At 35.1% G+C, this 17,312-nt stretch overlaps 3 protein-coding genes across 4 annotated transcripts; 1 reads left to right on the forward strand and 2 right to left on the reverse strand.

Annotated features, from left to right (window-relative positions):
* Window positions 1-1,575: 1,575 nt before the first annotated feature.
* LOC21408932 (protein SAWADEE HOMEODOMAIN HOMOLOG 1) lies at window positions 1,576-4,986 on the reverse strand. 2 transcript variants are annotated; one of them, XM_010099833.2, is made up of 9 exons: window positions 4,841-4,986; window positions 4,494-4,579; window positions 4,288-4,333; window positions 3,990-4,182; window positions 3,784-3,847; window positions 3,574-3,625; window positions 2,979-3,122; window positions 2,023-2,142; window positions 1,576-1,887 (listed from the first exon to the last, which is right to left on the reverse strand). In XM_010099833.2, exons 1-9 carry the CDS (start codon window positions 4,898-4,900, stop codon window positions 1,768-1,770), a joined length of 885 nt encoding a protein of 294 aa, XP_010098135.2. In that variant the 5' UTR covers window positions 4,901-4,986; the 3' UTR covers window positions 1,576-1,767. The 2 variants fall into 2 exon arrangements, with proteins under 2 accessions (XP_010098135.2, XP_024022527.1); XM_024166759.1 differs by having other exon boundaries at window positions 4,011-4,182; window positions 4,841-4,984.
* Window positions 4,987-10,785: 5,799 nt separating this feature from the next.
* LOC112091940 (retrovirus-related Pol polyprotein from transposon TNT 1-94) lies at window positions 10,786-11,184 on the forward strand. The gene has a single exon (XM_024166723.1). It carries the CDS (start codon window positions 10,786-10,788, stop codon window positions 11,182-11,184), a length of 399 nt encoding a protein of 132 aa, XP_024022491.1.
* Window positions 11,185-12,937: 1,753 nt separating this feature from the next.
* LOC21408933 (1-aminocyclopropane-1-carboxylate oxidase) lies at window positions 12,938-15,974 on the reverse strand. The gene is made up of 3 exons (XM_010099834.2): window positions 15,159-15,974; window positions 13,940-14,315; window positions 12,938-13,166 (listed from the first exon to the last, which is right to left on the reverse strand). The coding sequence occupies exons 1-3, from the start codon at window positions 15,701-15,703 to the stop codon at window positions 12,942-12,944; spliced, it is 1,146 nt and encodes a 381-aa protein (XP_010098136.1). The 5' UTR covers window positions 15,704-15,974; the 3' UTR covers window positions 12,938-12,941.
* Window positions 15,975-17,312: the final 1,338 nt, after the last annotated feature.

Raw genomic sequence — 17,312 nt, forward strand, 5'->3', positions numbered from 1 at the left:
GTCAACATTTATATTTCTATTAGATTGTTTGATTAGAGGAAGAGATGAAAGGGTAAAAAAGAGTGGAGGTAGAGAGATAGAGAGAGATCAAATCATTTGTTTGGTTGGAGGGAGAGTTCATCCTCTTGGGCCCAAAAATTGGATTCTTCCATTTATGGGAGGATTTAAGAATTCATCAACTTTTACATCTAAAAGACTATTTTACCCTCAAAACAAAGTATTAGCAAATAATTTAAATAAACAATATAGTAATTTTATAAATAATTATCATCTATTCTTTTAACTTTCTTCATCTTTTACCAAATAACACAAAAGATTATTATAATACTCTCTCTCCTTCCTACTCTTCATCCAACCAAATAGACCCTTGACATTTGACAAAAAAAAAAAAAAAAGTTTCATATTCAAAGGTCATAACTTATATTAAATCATTTTTTTCCAAAGAAATCTCAATTTATTGGGCCTGTTTATTTCCGTTTTTGTTTCTATTTTTCACGATTTTCGAGAATGAAAAATGAAAATGGTTCCACAAAACGCGTTTGATGTAAAATTTTTTAAAAATTAAAAACAAAAACGTTTTTGTCCTTTTCTGAAAATCTGAAAACGGTTATAGACCGTTTTCATTTTCTCCGTTTTCCTTCTCTCTTCTCTCTGAATTTTTTTTCTGCCTTGGTGCAAACGCCAGATCTCAGCCTCGCCGCGCCTTTTTCTCTACTAAATCCCGTCGTCACAAAGCCCCTCTTTCTCGCCAAATCTCTGCCTAGCCACGCCTCTCCTCTACAAAATGTGGCCATCGCAACGCCCCTCTCCTTCGCCAGATCTCAACCTCGCCGCGCCACATTCTCCACTAGATCTCGTCTTCAACACGAGCTTGCTCTTTGGAATTTTGTTCTCTTGGATTTTCTGGTTTTAAGTTGGGTCATGGTTGCTTCTTTTGTTTTGAATTTTGTGATTTTCTAGTTGGATTTAGATTTGATTTTCTATATTTGAGTTTACTTTTTTTTTTTTAAATTTTCTGGGTTTTGGTTTAGTTGTGTCGTGGGAAGGAAGGAGAACAGTTAATCACATGGAAAAAAAGAAAACCATTGTCATCAATCAAAAGCTAAATTTACTATAGTCTGCAAATTAATTTATTCCCCCATTTAGTGTGCAGAAGATAACCATTGAAGATTTCAATTTGTCTTCATCCCCTTTAATCTACTAAAAATCTCCATTGTCTTCAATCAAAAACAATTTTTTTTTTCTTTTTAAGAAAAGCAAATTAATTGAAGAATGCAAGAGAGCCTTTGACGAAAAACAAATTAATTTATTTGCAAAATATTATCTTGATCTGAGTTTATGATTTTTATTGATCTAATAATATATTAATATTATTATTTATTTAATATATTTTAATTTTAAATATTATTATATGTTTTTAAAAATTAAAACACCAAACACAATTTCAGTTTTTTTTTAAACTGAAATCAATCTCAGAATAAAACTACCAAACGCATTTTCAGAAATGATTCCAAAATAAAAATGAAAACGTTTTCATTTTCATTTTCATACAAAAAAACAAAAACGTTTTGAAACGAATTCCAAACGCACCCATTCTTTCCCAAGCTTTTCTTGAAAGCTTCATGGGAAAGTACACATCCCTTGAGATTTAGCTCAAAGGGAAAGTTACCACAAACACCCACAAAGCAGTTTTTCGTTGTAAAAGCCGAGTCTCTCAGAGCACCTCTTCTAGAAGCTATACCATCCCAAACGCATAGGAGGCAGGCACTAATAAAGAAAAGAAAGCTTCCATTTATCATCCAGAAATAATTCCTTCTGGGTATCTGTTTTGGCAGGTGAATCACATCCTACGGGCCTGCAACATATCCTTCCTAAGTGAACCCTTTCCTGGTATATTTCCACATCAAACATGATTGGCCACCATTAGATACTTACTGACTTTAAAATTTTCAAAAGATGCACAAAATTCAGACAAACCACACGCGCAACAGTAGGGAGAGAAGCAATTCAATGTGAATCTACCTCAGTGTCATCATCGTCGTAGCGAATGACGAAAATGCACCTACAGCCATTAAGGTCATGTAGCCTCCTCTGGATATTAACAACATAGGCATCACAGTAGACTGCGTGATGTTCTCTTTCCTGCAAATAAGCCATTGGGTTAACAAATGATTCCCGAACTTTATCCCTAATTCCAGTTTGGTCCATGACTTTGAACGTCTGGAATTTCACCCCAATCTATCGATTTGTTTTCCATAGGTTGAGTATAAAAGATAACAGAATATGCATGTGATGCTGAAAAAAAACAACACTTAACTAATAAAACATCATCCATATTTCATCCTCTTTGTAAGTTGTGACATCCAACTGATAAATTAGAGTTATGTTTGGGATGTTTGAAAAGCCAAAAACTAAAGTAGGATTGAAGGTAAAACTCGAGAATATGTGAGATTAACCCCAAGCCAATCAGAGTGACAAAATAATAGAAAGGGAAAATTTCATTTTACTACCCTCTGTTATATCGAAATTTGAGTTTGGTACCCTATGTTTTTAAAAGGATTTTAAAAATTGTTATACTTGTAGAGCATAATCCTTTTTTAAAAATTCATCTCTTCAAAATCCGTTTTTCAAGTCCTTTTTTTCTTTAAAATTCTAGTCAACAGATGAATTTTTACAATAAGGATAATTTTATCTTTTTGTGTCCCAAAAAATGGCTTTGAGGTGCCAAAAAAAGATTTTCTAAAAGGTCGAGGATAATTCTAGTCAACAGAGGGTACTAAACTCAAATTTCGATATAACAAAGGGTACCAAAATAAAATTTTCCCTAATAGCAATATCTTGAAAGAGTTTTAAGTATTTTATTTACGTTCACTTCATGGTAAGTACAGTGGATTGCCAGCTTTTGATTTGGTCCGAATCCCTTAACTGGTCAGCATGACTCGTGGGGAACAAATTAAATTCCAAAAGTAAGGGATTACCTGGAAGCAGAGCACAAGATCCCCAACATTCACCTTGTCACATTCTGAAGGTTCCAAGGGAATAGATCGTTCTCGAACTCCAGTTCTCACGTTCACCCACTCATCTTCCTCCTTACCAAAGCCAGAAAACCGCACACGAACTTCCTGTGATACATAGTCACATTTAGCCCTTTTACAAAGGTGTTAACACTTAACATTACTTGGTGCATTTCTCTTCAAACTCAATCATGCCAACGATGAAATTCATGTGTTGATGCATCAACCAAAAACATGAGAAAAATCACATAATTAAGAAAAACTTTAAGCTTCAAAGCTTTCTTAATTACTAAATGAAAAAAAAAAAAATATATATGGACATTAAAAAAGCAACGAGCTATGCAATGTCAGTTTCAAGATATGAGCTTCAAGCTATTTAAATTCTAGTCTGATTCAGCTTAGAATTGCAAACTCTATATCTGCTCAAAAAAGGGGATCTAAACCATGTGATCATTGCACATGAAAAAAAAAAAAAAAAAAAGAAAAAAAAAAGCACAAGACAGACATGAAAAAACAAAAAGGTCTTTACAGTAAGCAATAAGAGATGGATGTATCTTACAAGTTCACCTGTGTTGAGAAATCTGTAAGTGAGAAATGCAGCAACATCGTACCTGCAATGACAAAGAAATGTAATGTGGTTACTAGTTCAACTCCGACAGAGATTGCGATTACCAGAAGAAGAGAACTTAATTCTTCAATATAATAAACAAGTATGAATTGTGTAAGATGAAAATTTCAAAACAAACTTTTGTATTAAAGGCACTCTAACCATGCGTTGTCTTTTGACGATTTAGCTTCATATGCCAACTCATGAAGATCCATCATTCCTTCATCTGCATTGAAGTTGGTTTAGAAGATTAATAAGTGAAAAAAAACTTTTCTTTTCTGTTTTAGCAATACAATTGAATGAAAGTTTAGTCAAATATCAGCAATGTACTAAAGCGTTGATGTATTTATTTATTAATAGTTTCAAACCGTGGCTAGAAGAAGGACGACCTTCAGGTGTCTGGGAACTTTTGGGTACAATACTTGAAGTCTTTGAATCTGAAAGATGAACAACTAATTCGAAGGAAGCACTTTCTGGGTTCAATTCTTTATGTTTATCAACAGCTGAGGAAGTGCTTTCTGGGTGAAGCTTTTTATGTTTATCCTCGAACCAATTTTGCACCTAGAAGAACACAAAACACCTGATGAATAAATGAAAACACAAATTTTGTGTAAAGGGTTATTACTATTTATCAAAAAAAAGAAAAGAAAAGGAAAAAAAAAAAACCTGTTCCCATGTTATAGTAGATTTTCCAGCACGAGTTGATGAGCCACTGTGAAGATAGCGCAAATCACAAATAAATAAGTAAAAAAAAAAAAAAAAAAAAAAAAAGATGTCGCATAAACCATGTCTGATGAATTATGCATTGAAATATTTGACCCCGAATCCATAAAAGAAAATGGTGAGAAATATAACTGAAAATGGTTATTCACCTAAAGCTCATTGCAAGGTCTTGGCAAAACTCTTGACCAAGAGATTGTTCTTCAACCTCTTTGTAGATATTTTCCATTTCCAGGATCTGCAAGAAATTACCCAAGCTAATGCCCGATTAACTCAACATATATTTACACACACACACACACACACATTTAATTAACAAAATTATCCAGAAAAAAAAAAAGAAGAAGAGAGAAGCAATAAATAGTTTTGCTCAAAAGCTTCTTCAAGAGAGTAAGGAAAAAAAATTAAGCTTCAAACTTTACTAAGATTAATCCGAAATTGAATTGGCGAGCAAAACCCAGATACATATGAATTACCCAAAGGAAATAAATACTAATACCTCCGCAAGAGTAAACTCAGAGCTGGAGTTTCTTGAGATTTTTGAGCCAAAGTCGTCCATTTCCAGTACAAAAAATAGATTGTGATGTGAATGAAGAGAGATTTTTTGTCAGTTGTTTTCTTTTCGCTCTTCAGACTTCTGTCCTCAGTGACCGACGAACCTTTTTCCTTTCTTTTCTTTTTCTTTTTTTTTTCCTTCTTTTTTATTGTGTCGTTTCCTCATTTTTTGGCTAGTTTGTCGTTTCCTCTTTCTTTTTTTTTTTTGTTTGATGTTTTCTCATTAGATGCCATATTGCCTTTTCCATATTTTCTCGTCGTTTATTCTTTCCGTGCATGTGATTTTTTTGTCGTCGTTTTCACTTGTCCTCTAATATAATTGAGTGTTAATTCTACTTTTGGCTTTAATTTTTTGTCCTATTTTAGTCCCTGTATTTTAAAATATCACAAGTCTTTTGTCCTTTTCTCACCTTTTCTTTTGTTTTGCGTTTTCACATTTATGTCGTTTCCTCACTTCTTGGCGTCGTCTAGTCTATTGTGATTTGATTTTGAATGTTTCTTATTTGTTGTCGTTTTTAATTTCATGACATTTTAATCAGTTTTTCGTTTAATACCCTCAAATATTATTGTGGCCGAGTTTTTTTTTTATTGATATTGTGGTCAAGTTATCCCTTCTTATCGTTTCTTCTACCAGTTGATGTTCTTTTTCATTTTATTTACGGATTTCATTCTAATTACTCGTTTGTTTTTTTATGTGTCGTTTTTTTTTTCTCAGTTATGCTTTTTAGTTTGGTTTTTATTTTTTCTTCTTCTTCTCATTTGCTTTTATTTCCTTATTTTATCGTTGTTTTACCATGTGTTATTGTTTATGTCACTTTCATATGTTGTGTTATTTTTACATCCCAATGGAAGTGTTTCAGTTTTTGAGTCGTTTTCACTTTTGTTTTTTTTATGTGTCGTGTCCTATTTTTTGTCCTTATAATTTCGGTGTTCAGTAGGGCTGGCAATATGGGTCACGACACGACGACACGACTCGAAAACGACACGAATTTTGCGGGTTAGGGTTGAGAAAAAAGAGGTTCGGGTCAGAATTGGGTCGACCTGAAATTGACACGAAAAATACGGGTCAATTTCGGGTTGGACCTGCCTAACCCGAACACGACACGAAACTCGTAAAAAACTAAAAAATACATATATTTTTCATTTCATATTTTAAATTTTATTATGAACTTGTGATATCATGATAGTTATACTCAAAATCTTATACTATTATTTGCTTAATTTCAATGGATGTTATTGTAATTTAGTGTGTTATGAATTTTAAGTTATTTCTAATATTTAAAAAACTAAATAAAAGTATACAATTTTCGTGTCAATTTCGGGTTCACGGGTCAATTTCGTGTCACGGGTCATTTTCGGGTCGTGTCGTGTCAGCTCGTAAAGTGGTCGTGTCGTGTTCGTGTCGCGGTTTTTAAAAAATTTCGTGTCACGGGTCGTGTTCGGGTTGACTGAAAATTTTAAAAAAATGATCAAAACACGACACGAACACGACACGTGACACGAATTGCCACCCCTAGACTGTTCAGTTTTTATCATTGTCTCACTTCTTCTCGTTTCACATTTCTGTCGTTTTGTCCATTTTTGTCGTTTATTTATTTCTGAGTCGTTATTTTCTTGCCCATTTAGTTTTTCTGATTTGTTGATATTTTATCAGTTCTTATCGTTTTCTTTGTTGATGTGTTTTCGTTTCTTCCCGTTTATTCTATCTGGTGTTCTGTTCTTTTTTTCTTTTTTTTTGGTGCTTTATATCTCATTTTTATCCTTTATCACTAGTTGTCGTTTTTTGTATTTATGTTGTTTTCTACTTCTGTCGTTTAATTCCTTTCTGTGTGGTTATGTGGTGTCGTCTTTATGTTTGTGATGTCATTTTATTGGCTGTTGTCGTCTTTCTTATCTCAAATAGATTGCCGCTTATTTTCTCCTGAGTCCTGTCTCTCTCGTTGTACCTTTTTTTGTTTTTTGTCCTCTCTTTCACATTCGCAATCACTAATGTAAACGACGTGTTTATCTCTTTCTTCGTTGAAGGTAGAGTCGTTTGTGTTTTTCCATAAGACTGCAAGTTTCATCCCAATTTTGAGGTTTCATTAATGAGTAATGATAGGGATTTCGATTTTTTCTAACAAGTGAATTGTTTTCTTAATTAGGAGATGCAACTTTTAAATTATTAATATAAAATTATATTTCAGCAAAAAAAATAATATATTTGTTAATATATCTACTAATTAAAAAAAAATGACAAATTACCTATCATGGTACTTGAAATTGTGAGGAATAATCTCTAAACTAAACTCAAGAATTAATAACAAGAAGAAGAAAGGAACATAAACGACATTTTTGTATTGTCTGGTGAAGAGGAATACTGCAAGTCGTTTTATTCAGAGAGCAGTGCATAAAAAATGTAGCGTTTTATTAATGCTGAGTTGGAGCAAGTAGTTGAGCAACGTGTGATTGAAGAGTCGGTGTTGTGCTATCGTCTTCTAAACGGATGTATATATATCTAATATACATGTTGTTCAGTAGTTCAGTTTTTGGGGATCTCAGTTTTTCCCTATTTTTAGAGAGAGAAACTGTACAAATTCAGTGAGAGAAAATCAGTTAAGAGAGTTTTACTCTGAGTTTGCCTTGTAAAACACTGTGAGATTTTCTTGGGTAGTTTCTTGGGTATTTGGGATTTCTCTATTCAATTTTGTTATCGTGAGATCTAATAATGTATTCTTCTTCTTGATAGTGGAATAGCTCTTGTGGAGGAGCTCAACAGGACGTACGTCAAACATTTTGGCCGAACCTAGGTAAATGTTGGTGTTGTGTGTTCGTGATTACTGTTTTGTTCTTTGTGCATTTTCTGGGCCTTGGTGTTAGATTCGTTCTAATAGTGGTATCAGAGCCGACGGTTAATCGCTTTTCGCGAAAGGCTCAGAAGGTTTAGAAGATCCACCGTTTCTTGAGGAATCTTGTAGAAATCTTAAAGAATGGGTACTGCAAAGTTTGAGCTCGAGAAGTTTGATAGCACTGGTGATTTTGGGCTATGGCGGAAGAAGCTTCGAGCGATCTTGGTCCAACAGAAAGTTACAACAGCTCTCGGCGACATGAAAGATGTAACGAGGATTGAAGCGGAGAAAGAGGAGATGCAGGAGATAGCCTACTCTATCATCATTATGTACCTTGATGGCAATGTATCAAGGCAGGTCAATGACGAAGATACTGCAGCTAAGGTGTTGCTTAAACTAGAACAACTCTATATGACTAAATCTTTGACAAATAAAATTTATTTGAAAGAGAGTTTGTTCAGTTTTAAAATAGATACTACTAAGAGTCTTGAAAAGAATCTCAATGCATTCAACAAGATTGTGATCGATCTTGCGAATATTGGAGAAAAGATCGAAGAAGAGAATCAAGCAGTGATTCTTCTGATTTCATTGCCTGAAAACTTTAGAGAAGTCAAAAACGTCATCAAGTATGGTCGTGATAGCCTCACCCTAGAAGATGTCTTATCCGCTCTGAGGTCTAGGGAATTGGAGATCCAAAAAGAAATGGTTCAGAGGAAGGACACCAATGGAGATGAGGGCCTGTTCTCAAGAGGCAGAACCCCTAACAAGGAATTTGGGAACAAACCTAAGAAAAAATCTTTTTCCAAATCAAAGTCAAGGAATGGTTCGAGGAAGTGTTTCTTTTGCAAAAACCCAGGGCACATAAATCGTTTTTGTAAAGAATGGAAGAAGAAACTGACAGAGGAAAAATCAAGTGAAAGAGATGCAGCGGTGGCCAGTCAGGACCATAGTTATGAAAGTCCTGAAGTCTTGGTTGTTGGAACAAAGAAATGAGAGACAGAATGGATCTTAGATTCTGGTTTTACGTACTACATGTGCCCACATCAAGCCTGGTCCTCAAATTATGAAAGAAATGATGGTGGGAAGGTCTTAATGGGAAATAATCACTCGTGCACGGTAATTGGATCTGGAAACATTACTGTGAGGTCAAGTGATGGCAGTTATCATGTTTTAAAAAATGGGAGACACATCCCCGAGTTGAGAAGGAATTTAATTTCCTTAGGAGCATTGGATGATGAATGATATTCATATAAGGCTCAAGGTGGAGTCCTGAAGATTCTTAAGGGGGCTTTGATGGTAATAAAAGGAGAGAAACAACATGGTCTCTATGTCTTTAAGGGTCAGATAGTAACTGGTATTGCTGCATCAATCATCATAGAAAAATCCAAGGCTGAAAATTTGGCACAAAAGGTTGGCCCATGTTAGTGAGAGATGGCTGCACGAGTTAAGTAAATAGGGACTACTTGGAGAGGACAAGATAAACCATCTAGACTTCTGTGAGCAGTGTGTGCTAGGTAAACAACACATGCTCAAGTTCACATCATCAACATACAGAGTAAAAGGACCACTGGATTATGTGCATGTTGATCTATACGGACCTGAGAGAGTTCCAACTCATTGAGGATCCATGTATTTTCTTTCTGTTCTTGATGATTTCTCTAGGAAATTCTGGGTTTATTTACTGAAAACAAGTGAAGAATGTTTCAATAAATTTAAGCAATGGAAATCATTAGCTGAAAACCAAACCAATAGGAACCTAAAGGCCCTTAGAACAAACAATGGCATGGAATTTTACCATGATCTGTTCACAAAAACTGTCATGATTTAGGAATTTTAAGGCATAAAACTGTTAAAAAAACACCCCAACAGAATGGAATAGCTGAAAGAATGAATAGGACATTGATGGAAAGGGTCAGATGCATGTTATTTGGTTCAAGTTTATCTAAGTCTTTTTGGGGTGAAGCTGTTACTACTGTCTGTTATTTAATTAACAGATGTCTTTGCAAACCAATAGGACTCAAAACTCCAGAAGAACTTTGGACTGGAAAGCCACTAAACCTAGGAAACCTAAGAGGATTTGGATGTGTTACTTATGCATATCAAAAGGAAGGCAAATTAGACCCTAGGTCCCTGAAATGTATTTTCTTAGGTTATCCAGAGGGTGTCAAATGGTATAGGCTGTGTGTTAGAGATGGTCCTAGGCACAAAATTATAATCAGCATGGATGTTATTTTCAATGAGTATAATATGCTTTATTTAAATAAGGAAAAAGATATTTATGTAGTTTCTAATGATGTAGGTCTAGGTACCAACTCAACAAAGGAGCTGCAAATTGAGGTAGAGGCATCAAGGGCCACCAGATTAACAGATGATCAACAAGCTATCGGGCTAGATACAATACAACAACAAAAACTTATACATGAAGATCTTGAAAACCCTACAGCTGACCCAGATGAAGAAGTTCTAGAGCCTACAGAAACAGAAAGACTGACAGATTATATGCTCAGTCGGGATAGACAGAGAAGACAAGTGAAACCACCTCAAAGATTTGGTCAGAGTGAACTCATAGCATTTGCCTTGAGATCTTTAGAAGATCTAGAAATAGAAGAACCCAAAACCTATGAAGAGGCAATATCATGTCCACAGGCAGATAAGTGGATAGCAACAATGGAAGAGGAAATGTCATCCTTAAAAAGGAACAATACATGGGTGCTGGTTGACAAGTCAAAGAAGCAGAAACTAGTCTCATGCAAATGGATCTTTAAGATCAAGGAATGAGCTATAGGAAAGGAACCAAAAAGGTTCAAGGCAAGATTAGTTGCCAAAGGATTCACACAAGTTGAGGGGATTGATTATACTGAAGTTTTTTCTCGAGTGGTCAAGTATAAAACCATAAGAACCATTCTATCTCTAGTTGCTCAAAAAACTGGAAATTAGAGCAGATGGATGTAAAAATTGCCTTTTTGCACGGAGACCTAAATGAGACCATTTATATGCTCTAACCCCCTAGTTTTGAGGTGAATGGAAAGAAAGATAGGGTGTGCCTTCTAAGCTTGTATGGATGAAGCAATCTCCAAGGCAATGGTATAGAAGATTTGATGGCCATGTGACAAAGGCTGGTTTTGAAAGGAGTAGTTATGATTCATGTCTATACCACAAGAATGCAAGTTCCAGAAATTCAGTATTTCTTATACTCTATGCGGATGATATGTTGATTACAGGAGAAGACTTGAATGACATAAAGGAAGTCAAGAAGATGTTGAGTGTAGAGTTTGATATGAAAGACCTGGGGCAGGCTAAGAAGATTTTAGGTATTGACATCAAAAGAGATAAACAGGGAAGGATATTATGCTTATCTCAGGAAGAGTACCTGAGAAAGGTTGTAAGGAAATTTTCCATGGATCAGGCAAAGAAGGTCACTGTCCCACTTGCAGGCCACTTTAAGTTATCTGCAGAATAATCACCATCAATTGAGAAAGAGAAGTTGGAAATGGAAAAAGTGCCATACTCAACTGCTGTAGGCTCACTTATGTATGCAATGATTTGCACTAAGCCTGATCTTGCCTATGCAGTGAGCATACTTAGTAAGTATATGGCTAATCCAGGTCAAGAAGATTGGTCTGCCATGAAGTGGGTGCTGAGATATGTGAACAATACTTTGAGTTATGGACTGATCTACAAGCAAAGGTCATCTCACCTTAACTTAGAAGGGTATGTAGACTCAGACTACGCTGGTGACAGAGATAAAATAAGATCTACTTCAGCCTTCATGATGCTGCTAGGAGGAAATTACATAAATTGGAAGGCTCAGTTACAGCCAGTGGTTGCCCTCTCAAGCATTGAGGCAGAATACATGGTTGTAATTGAAGGGTTTAAAGAGGCTATGTGGCTACAGGGACTTCTAAGAGAACTGAAGATGTTGAAAGAAAATGACATCATATATTCAGATAGTCAATCTGCAATTCACTTGAGTAAGAATCCTGTCTACCATGAAAAGTCTAAACATATTAATGTTAGACACCATTTCATTCGGGAGAAAATTGAAGAAGGAATAGTAGGACTGGAGAAAGTGGATACAGATGAAAACCCCTCTGATATGGCGACAAAGGTGATACCAGCTAGCAAACTCCAGAAATGTCTGAAGTTGCTTAGCATTGCAAAAACGTAGATCAGAAAGGGAGAGTAATGATTCCACAAGGAAGCTTAAGTTTACTTCAGAGATTAAGGTGGAGTTTGTGGGGAATAATCTCTGAACTAAACTCATGAATTAATAACAAGAAGAAGAAGGGAACATAAACAACATTTTTGTATTGTCTGGTGAGGAGGAATACTACAAGTCATTTTATTCAGAGAACAGTGCATAAAAAATACAGCGTTTTATTAATGTTGAGTTGGAGCAAGTAGCTGATCAACGCATGGCTGAAGAGTCGGTGCCGTGCTATCGTCTTCTAAACGGAAGTATATATATCTAATATACATGTTGTTCAGTAGTTCAGTTTTTGTGGATCTCAATTTTTTCCCTATTTTCAGAGAGAGAAACTGTACAAATTCGGTGAGAGAAAATCAGTTAAGAGAGTTTTACTCTGAGTTTGCCTTGTAAAACACTGTGAGATTTTCTTGGATAGTTTCTTGAGTATTTGAGATTTCTCTGTTCAAGTTTGTAATCATGAGATCTGAGAATGTATTCTTCTTCTTGATAGTGGAATAGCTCTTGTGGAGGAGCTCAACGGGACGTAAGTCAAACATTTTGACCGAACTTGGGTAAATTGGTGGTGTTGTGTGTTCTTGATTACTGTTTTGTTCTTTGTGCATGGGCCTTGGTGTTAGATTCGTTCTAACAGTACGCTATTGTGGATTAATGATGTTATTGTCACTTATTGCTTACATTTGATATGAGATTGATACTTTCAAAATATGCTTCCCAAAAATAACTGAAATAAACATAAACATATTCACGTTGACTTAAGTCAAATCCCTTGACAAAATATCAGGTTTACACCACTTTACAGAAAATACACAGTCGAAATTAAAGATTCTAAGGGCCTCAAACATTCACATATATCACAAAGTATCTGATTTTATATCTCAGACAAGCCGATTTGACATGACATTCTCTATAATCGTTTTCATGTAGAAAATCAAACAAAACTGTACTAGTTATCAAAGATCACTTAAAACATAAATTTCATTTTTTTTAAGTGTCAATGTGTTATTTTATCAAAATTTTTGGTAAATGTAAACTAAAAATTGATAAACAAGAGTTAAAGCTATAGCCAATATGACTTGTTGATTGAGAGAAATGGTCTTGTCCATTGTGGTTGGTTTGGGTTTTGAAGTAATGCTTGGTGGAGAGTAAAGGAAAGCCATCGAAATGCAGTCTTCTTTATCGTCTTTAAATATTGGCCTCCCTATCACATGTTTGTAGAGTCCACCACTCCATGTCTGCAAAGAGAAAAGCAAAAGAATGGTAACGGGGGTCTCACACACGCAAATATATGTATACATATATATGTATGCATGTGTGTGTGTATATATTTTATATATATATATATATTACGTTAAATATAGAAGGATTAGTACAAATTGCCATCATCTTATGCAAACACTTTACAGAAACAAATTAGTCATATGATTAGACCACCACTATACATGGGTGGTTTCCATCATGAAAAGGATAGGAGAATCATGGTCTTGAATTTGTGGTGGATACACATTTAAGGACTAGTAAATTTTTGCTCATAATGGCATTCAATTGAGAGTGTGGTGTTTTAACTGAGAGTGACATATATTGTGACCAGCCAATTAGAGATGTTTGTTGCTATAATCCTCACAATAGGGTTAATTCTAGGAATAATCTTTAAACTTTATCCTCAATTTCATTTTGATACTTAATTTTTAAGGCATTCTGAACTCAACTTGATTTAGCCATTCTCATCAGTTGAGTGTTAAAAATATGATAAAACAAAAAATAATGCTCCGTTGATTAAATACAAAATAAACACGTAATACTGATGAAAACAACGCTATGCTAACAGAAAATCATTCTTATTTCATCATCTTTTCAAAACTAATTGATGAAAATGTTGAAACTAAAAGAAACCGGTAGAGATTGTAAGTTATAAGTGACCTTAACGATTGTAAATGTTTGTAGCCATGCGCCAAATTTAATTGCTTATAATGATTTGGAATTGGCTTATATATAGTAAGAGGTTTACCTGTATTTGATCTCCAATTGTGATTACCAAAGCATCTTTGTGCGGGGTGAAAGAAACCCATCCTTTTTTGGAGTAAACATGAAACTCTGATGAGCCACAGCAGAAATGCAGGCAAAGGGCGTGAGAGTGGTCGTTTCTCCTTATAAGAATTCTAATAACCTCATGTCTCAGAGACTCAGAACCACCATCACATTCACTGCCGACATTACTGCTATTTTTGTAAAGACAACAGAGCGTTCCAGTTTCATGCCCTTGCCAATGTATTTTATCATTTCCGTTTATAATGATGGATTGTCTTGTAGGAGTCTTCAGAAAAACTGAGAGAACTTTCTCGCCAATCTTCTCAATGGTGCTCGAAAGGACTTCCATTTGTTTGCTGTTTAATACAAAATGGAGAAAGAAAAAGAAAAAAGAAAAGGGCTTGGACTCTTTTCGCTTCCCAACATTTAATTTTCTATAAAAAAGGAAAATAGCAGCCAAAAGTGTAATGATACGTTGGTGAAAGTAACGTTCATGTTTGGAAAAATGGGAGTTATAATTACTTCAAATTTCAAATAGAATTTTAAGCTTAACTTGATGGTAGTCAGGTAACAGTGCCGTGGTCATTTTACACCTAACTATACTATATAGTGTAAAATTTAAATTTTCTATCTCAAATTAAAAAAAAAAAAAGAACTTAGCTACATAATTAATCTCCAGTATAGGAATACACAATTTAAATTACCACTCTTTATTAATAGGGTGTTTATTTGCACAACTCAAATCATGACTTGAGTTGTGTATGTGAGAGAAAAATACTATAACAAAAGAATTAAATTTAAATTTATATTAAAGAAAACACTGTAATAATATAACTTGAGTCATGAACAAGACCTAAAAAATCAAATTTTGTATAGAGAAAACCAATGTCCCTAAAATAAATGGAAATTCCTCTAAGTGTATTTTGTATATTAACCAAATTATATCTTGATGTCACCATAATTAAATTTCGATTATTTAGATGCATTAAGAGGATATTAATATTTTTTTACCTAATAATACTTTCTTAATCCAACCAATCCGATTTACTTTCTCAATCCAACCAATCTAATTTCTTAATCCAACCACGCTAATTTACTAGGCCTATAAATCCTCAGCTAGCACAAAATTAATTAAAATAAAAAACAAAAAACAACAACAACAACAACAACAAAGAAACAAAAGAGTGACCGTTATTTACCAGAAATTGGAATATCCAAGTGGCCAAATTCCCTCCATTACAGACTTCAAAACTTCGTCCCTACTCCACACGAACTCTTCACTCTCACTCTCTCCCTCCTCGCCGTGACCTTCCTCAAACCCGTATGCCATCTCCGGCGACCTCGTCACCGCCGCCTTTTTCTCCGGAGACGCCGCAAATATCCCCGCGGCAGCGGCGGCCTGCACCGACCTAACGATTTCCGCCGAAATTCCGTGGTTCGCCACCTGAAAGCATCCGATATCGGCCACGGACTCCGCAATCTTCGAAACGGCGTCATGTTCTTCCAAAACAAGTGATTGGAAGTCGATGACTGGAGGGCCGTCAACGGATCTCTGTTTGGGAAAGATCCTGTCCGGCAAGATCAGGTCCGGGACGCGGAGCGAGTGCTCGAGAAACTCCGTCAGAACGTCGTCGTTCGTGAAGGAGGATTTCCGACCGGAGTGGATCGGAGACGGCGGGGGCGCTCGGAAATTGATCGCTGCATCGGCCGGTAAAGGTTCCGGTGAATTTATTGGCGGAGCCATTGGATATATTGGGGGAGAGAAAGTTTAAGCTCAATTAAATCTCTCTACATACATATGATATTTAAATTCTGAGTAAATATTTGTCCTTTTTTTTCTCTCTTGATTCATTTGTGTGTTAAAAATGGTTTTAAGGGAAAGGGGGGAAAAAAAGCGTTAAAGAGCAGCAATGATGGCATGTTTTGGACGACGCCGACAATACGAGAATCATCACAATGAAAGCCTTATGCTTTTCTTTTTCTTTTTTTTTTTTTTTTTTTTTGTTTTCTGTTTCTTTTCCTCTCTTCTCTAACTTAACTTTGTAATTATCTGTACGACTGTATTTTCGGGTTATGGGCTGGCAAGCTTTTGCCATGGCAAGTTTCGTTTTTTTTTTTTTTTTTTTCTTTTTTGTTTTCTGTTTCTTTTCCTCTCTTCTCTAACTTAACTTTGTAATTATCTGTACGACTGTATTTTCGGGTTATGGGCTGGCAAGCTTTTGCCATGGCAAGTTTTTTTTTTTTTTTTTTTTTTTTTTTTTTCCTTTGCTTGCACGAATCCATGACGTTTTTGTGGCCCCAACCCGAATCTAGGACCCACTTAAAGTGCGAATAAATCCAACAGTGAAAATAACACATGCCTCTGTGTTTTGTATTCCGATAGATAATTCTTTGATAAAATGGTTAGTTCCTTAACATTAGGACTGTCCAACACCATAAATATGTAATATAAGTTTTTCTCGTGTACTAAAATTCTAAAGAAAATACTTTGTTCATTTTTTTCTTTTTTGAAGCATTTTTATAGGTGTGGGCTCTAAGCCTATAGCACGCCAAATTGCCAGTACAAGATGATATGATGGTACCAAGGGGTGGCCAGCTCAGAGTCATGAGTTAAAGATTCCCCCTACCCCTTAATTCATTTCATTGTTCACCAATTAGTTAATTAAAGGCATAAATAGCCATGTGAAATCTCTTTGAGTACTCGAATAAATTTGCACTAATTGAAAAGGAAGTACCTTCCACCACTTTCAATTTTCCCTTCTCTGATTGACAACGTAACTTCAACATTAAAACAAATAATTTTAGACTATGATCGTACTAATTGACTACCATCTGTTTCACTAATTTGAATGATAAGTTAAGTTTTTACTATATTATTTTTTCTTATAAAAATTTAAATTCACATTTTTCTATCATAATATTTTCTTTCACGTGAATTTATTTTTTAACTCAATTTCTCAACTCCAATGAGTAAAACCTCACTCATCCCTTGTCTTTTGCTACTATAGGGATGTAGTGTTACTCAACTCTCAACCACAGAAACACTTGGGATTTGGGTGTTCAATTTGGACTTTGAATTATGGTCTTCATTTAAAGTGGGCTTCTTTGTCTTTTTTTTTTGCCCCCCTTCACTTAGTTCACTAGTGTTGCTTAATGAACCTTTTAAGTGTAACTACTTGAACCAGCTGGGGCTAGACTTGGGCCAGTTTGTCCTCAAGCTAGCCATAAACTTTTTGTTTTGGACGTGAAAAAAGAAACCCAAATCCAATATTGCCCACCACTTGTCGTAATAAGGCTAGCTAAGATCAATTTCTAGTCGTCCAAATGTGCTGAGTTCGTAAAACATACATGTT

The sequence above is a fragment of the Morus notabilis genome, unplaced genomic scaffold (genome assembly GCF_000414095.1).
Source record: "Morus notabilis unplaced genomic scaffold, ASM41409v2 Scaffold307, whole genome shotgun sequence".
In the NCBI taxonomy this organism is placed as follows: domain Eukaryota; kingdom Viridiplantae; phylum Streptophyta; class Magnoliopsida; order Rosales; family Moraceae; genus Morus; species Morus notabilis.

Coding starts and splice junctions, on each gene's coding strand:
- LOC112091940 (XM_024166723.1), top strand. CDS start 10,786: ATGAAGCAATCTCCAAGGCAATGGTATAGAAGATTTGATGGCCATGTG.
- LOC21408933 (XM_010099834.2), bottom strand. CDS start 15,703: ATGGCTCCGCCAATAAATTCACCGGAACCTTTACCGGCCGATGCAGCG. Junction 14,316..15,158: donor CTTGGATATTCCAATTTCTG/GTAAATAACGGT, acceptor TGTATTAAACAG/CAAACAAATGGAAGTCCTTT. Junction 13,167..13,939: donor CAATTGGAGATCAAATACAG/GTAAACCTCTTA, acceptor TTCTCTTTGCAG/ACATGGAGTGGTGGACTCTA.
- LOC21408932 (XM_010099833.2), bottom strand. CDS start 4,900: ATGGACGACTTTGGCTCAAAAATCTCAAGAAACTCCAGCTCTGAGTTT. Junction 4,334..4,493: donor GACCTTGCAATGAGCTTTAG/GTGAATAACCAT, acceptor CTATCTTCACAG/TGGCTCATCAACTCGTGCTG. Junction 2,143..2,978: donor ATCTTGTGCTCTGCTTCCAG/GTAATCCCTTAC, acceptor GCTTATTTGCAG/GAAAGAGAACATCACGCAGT.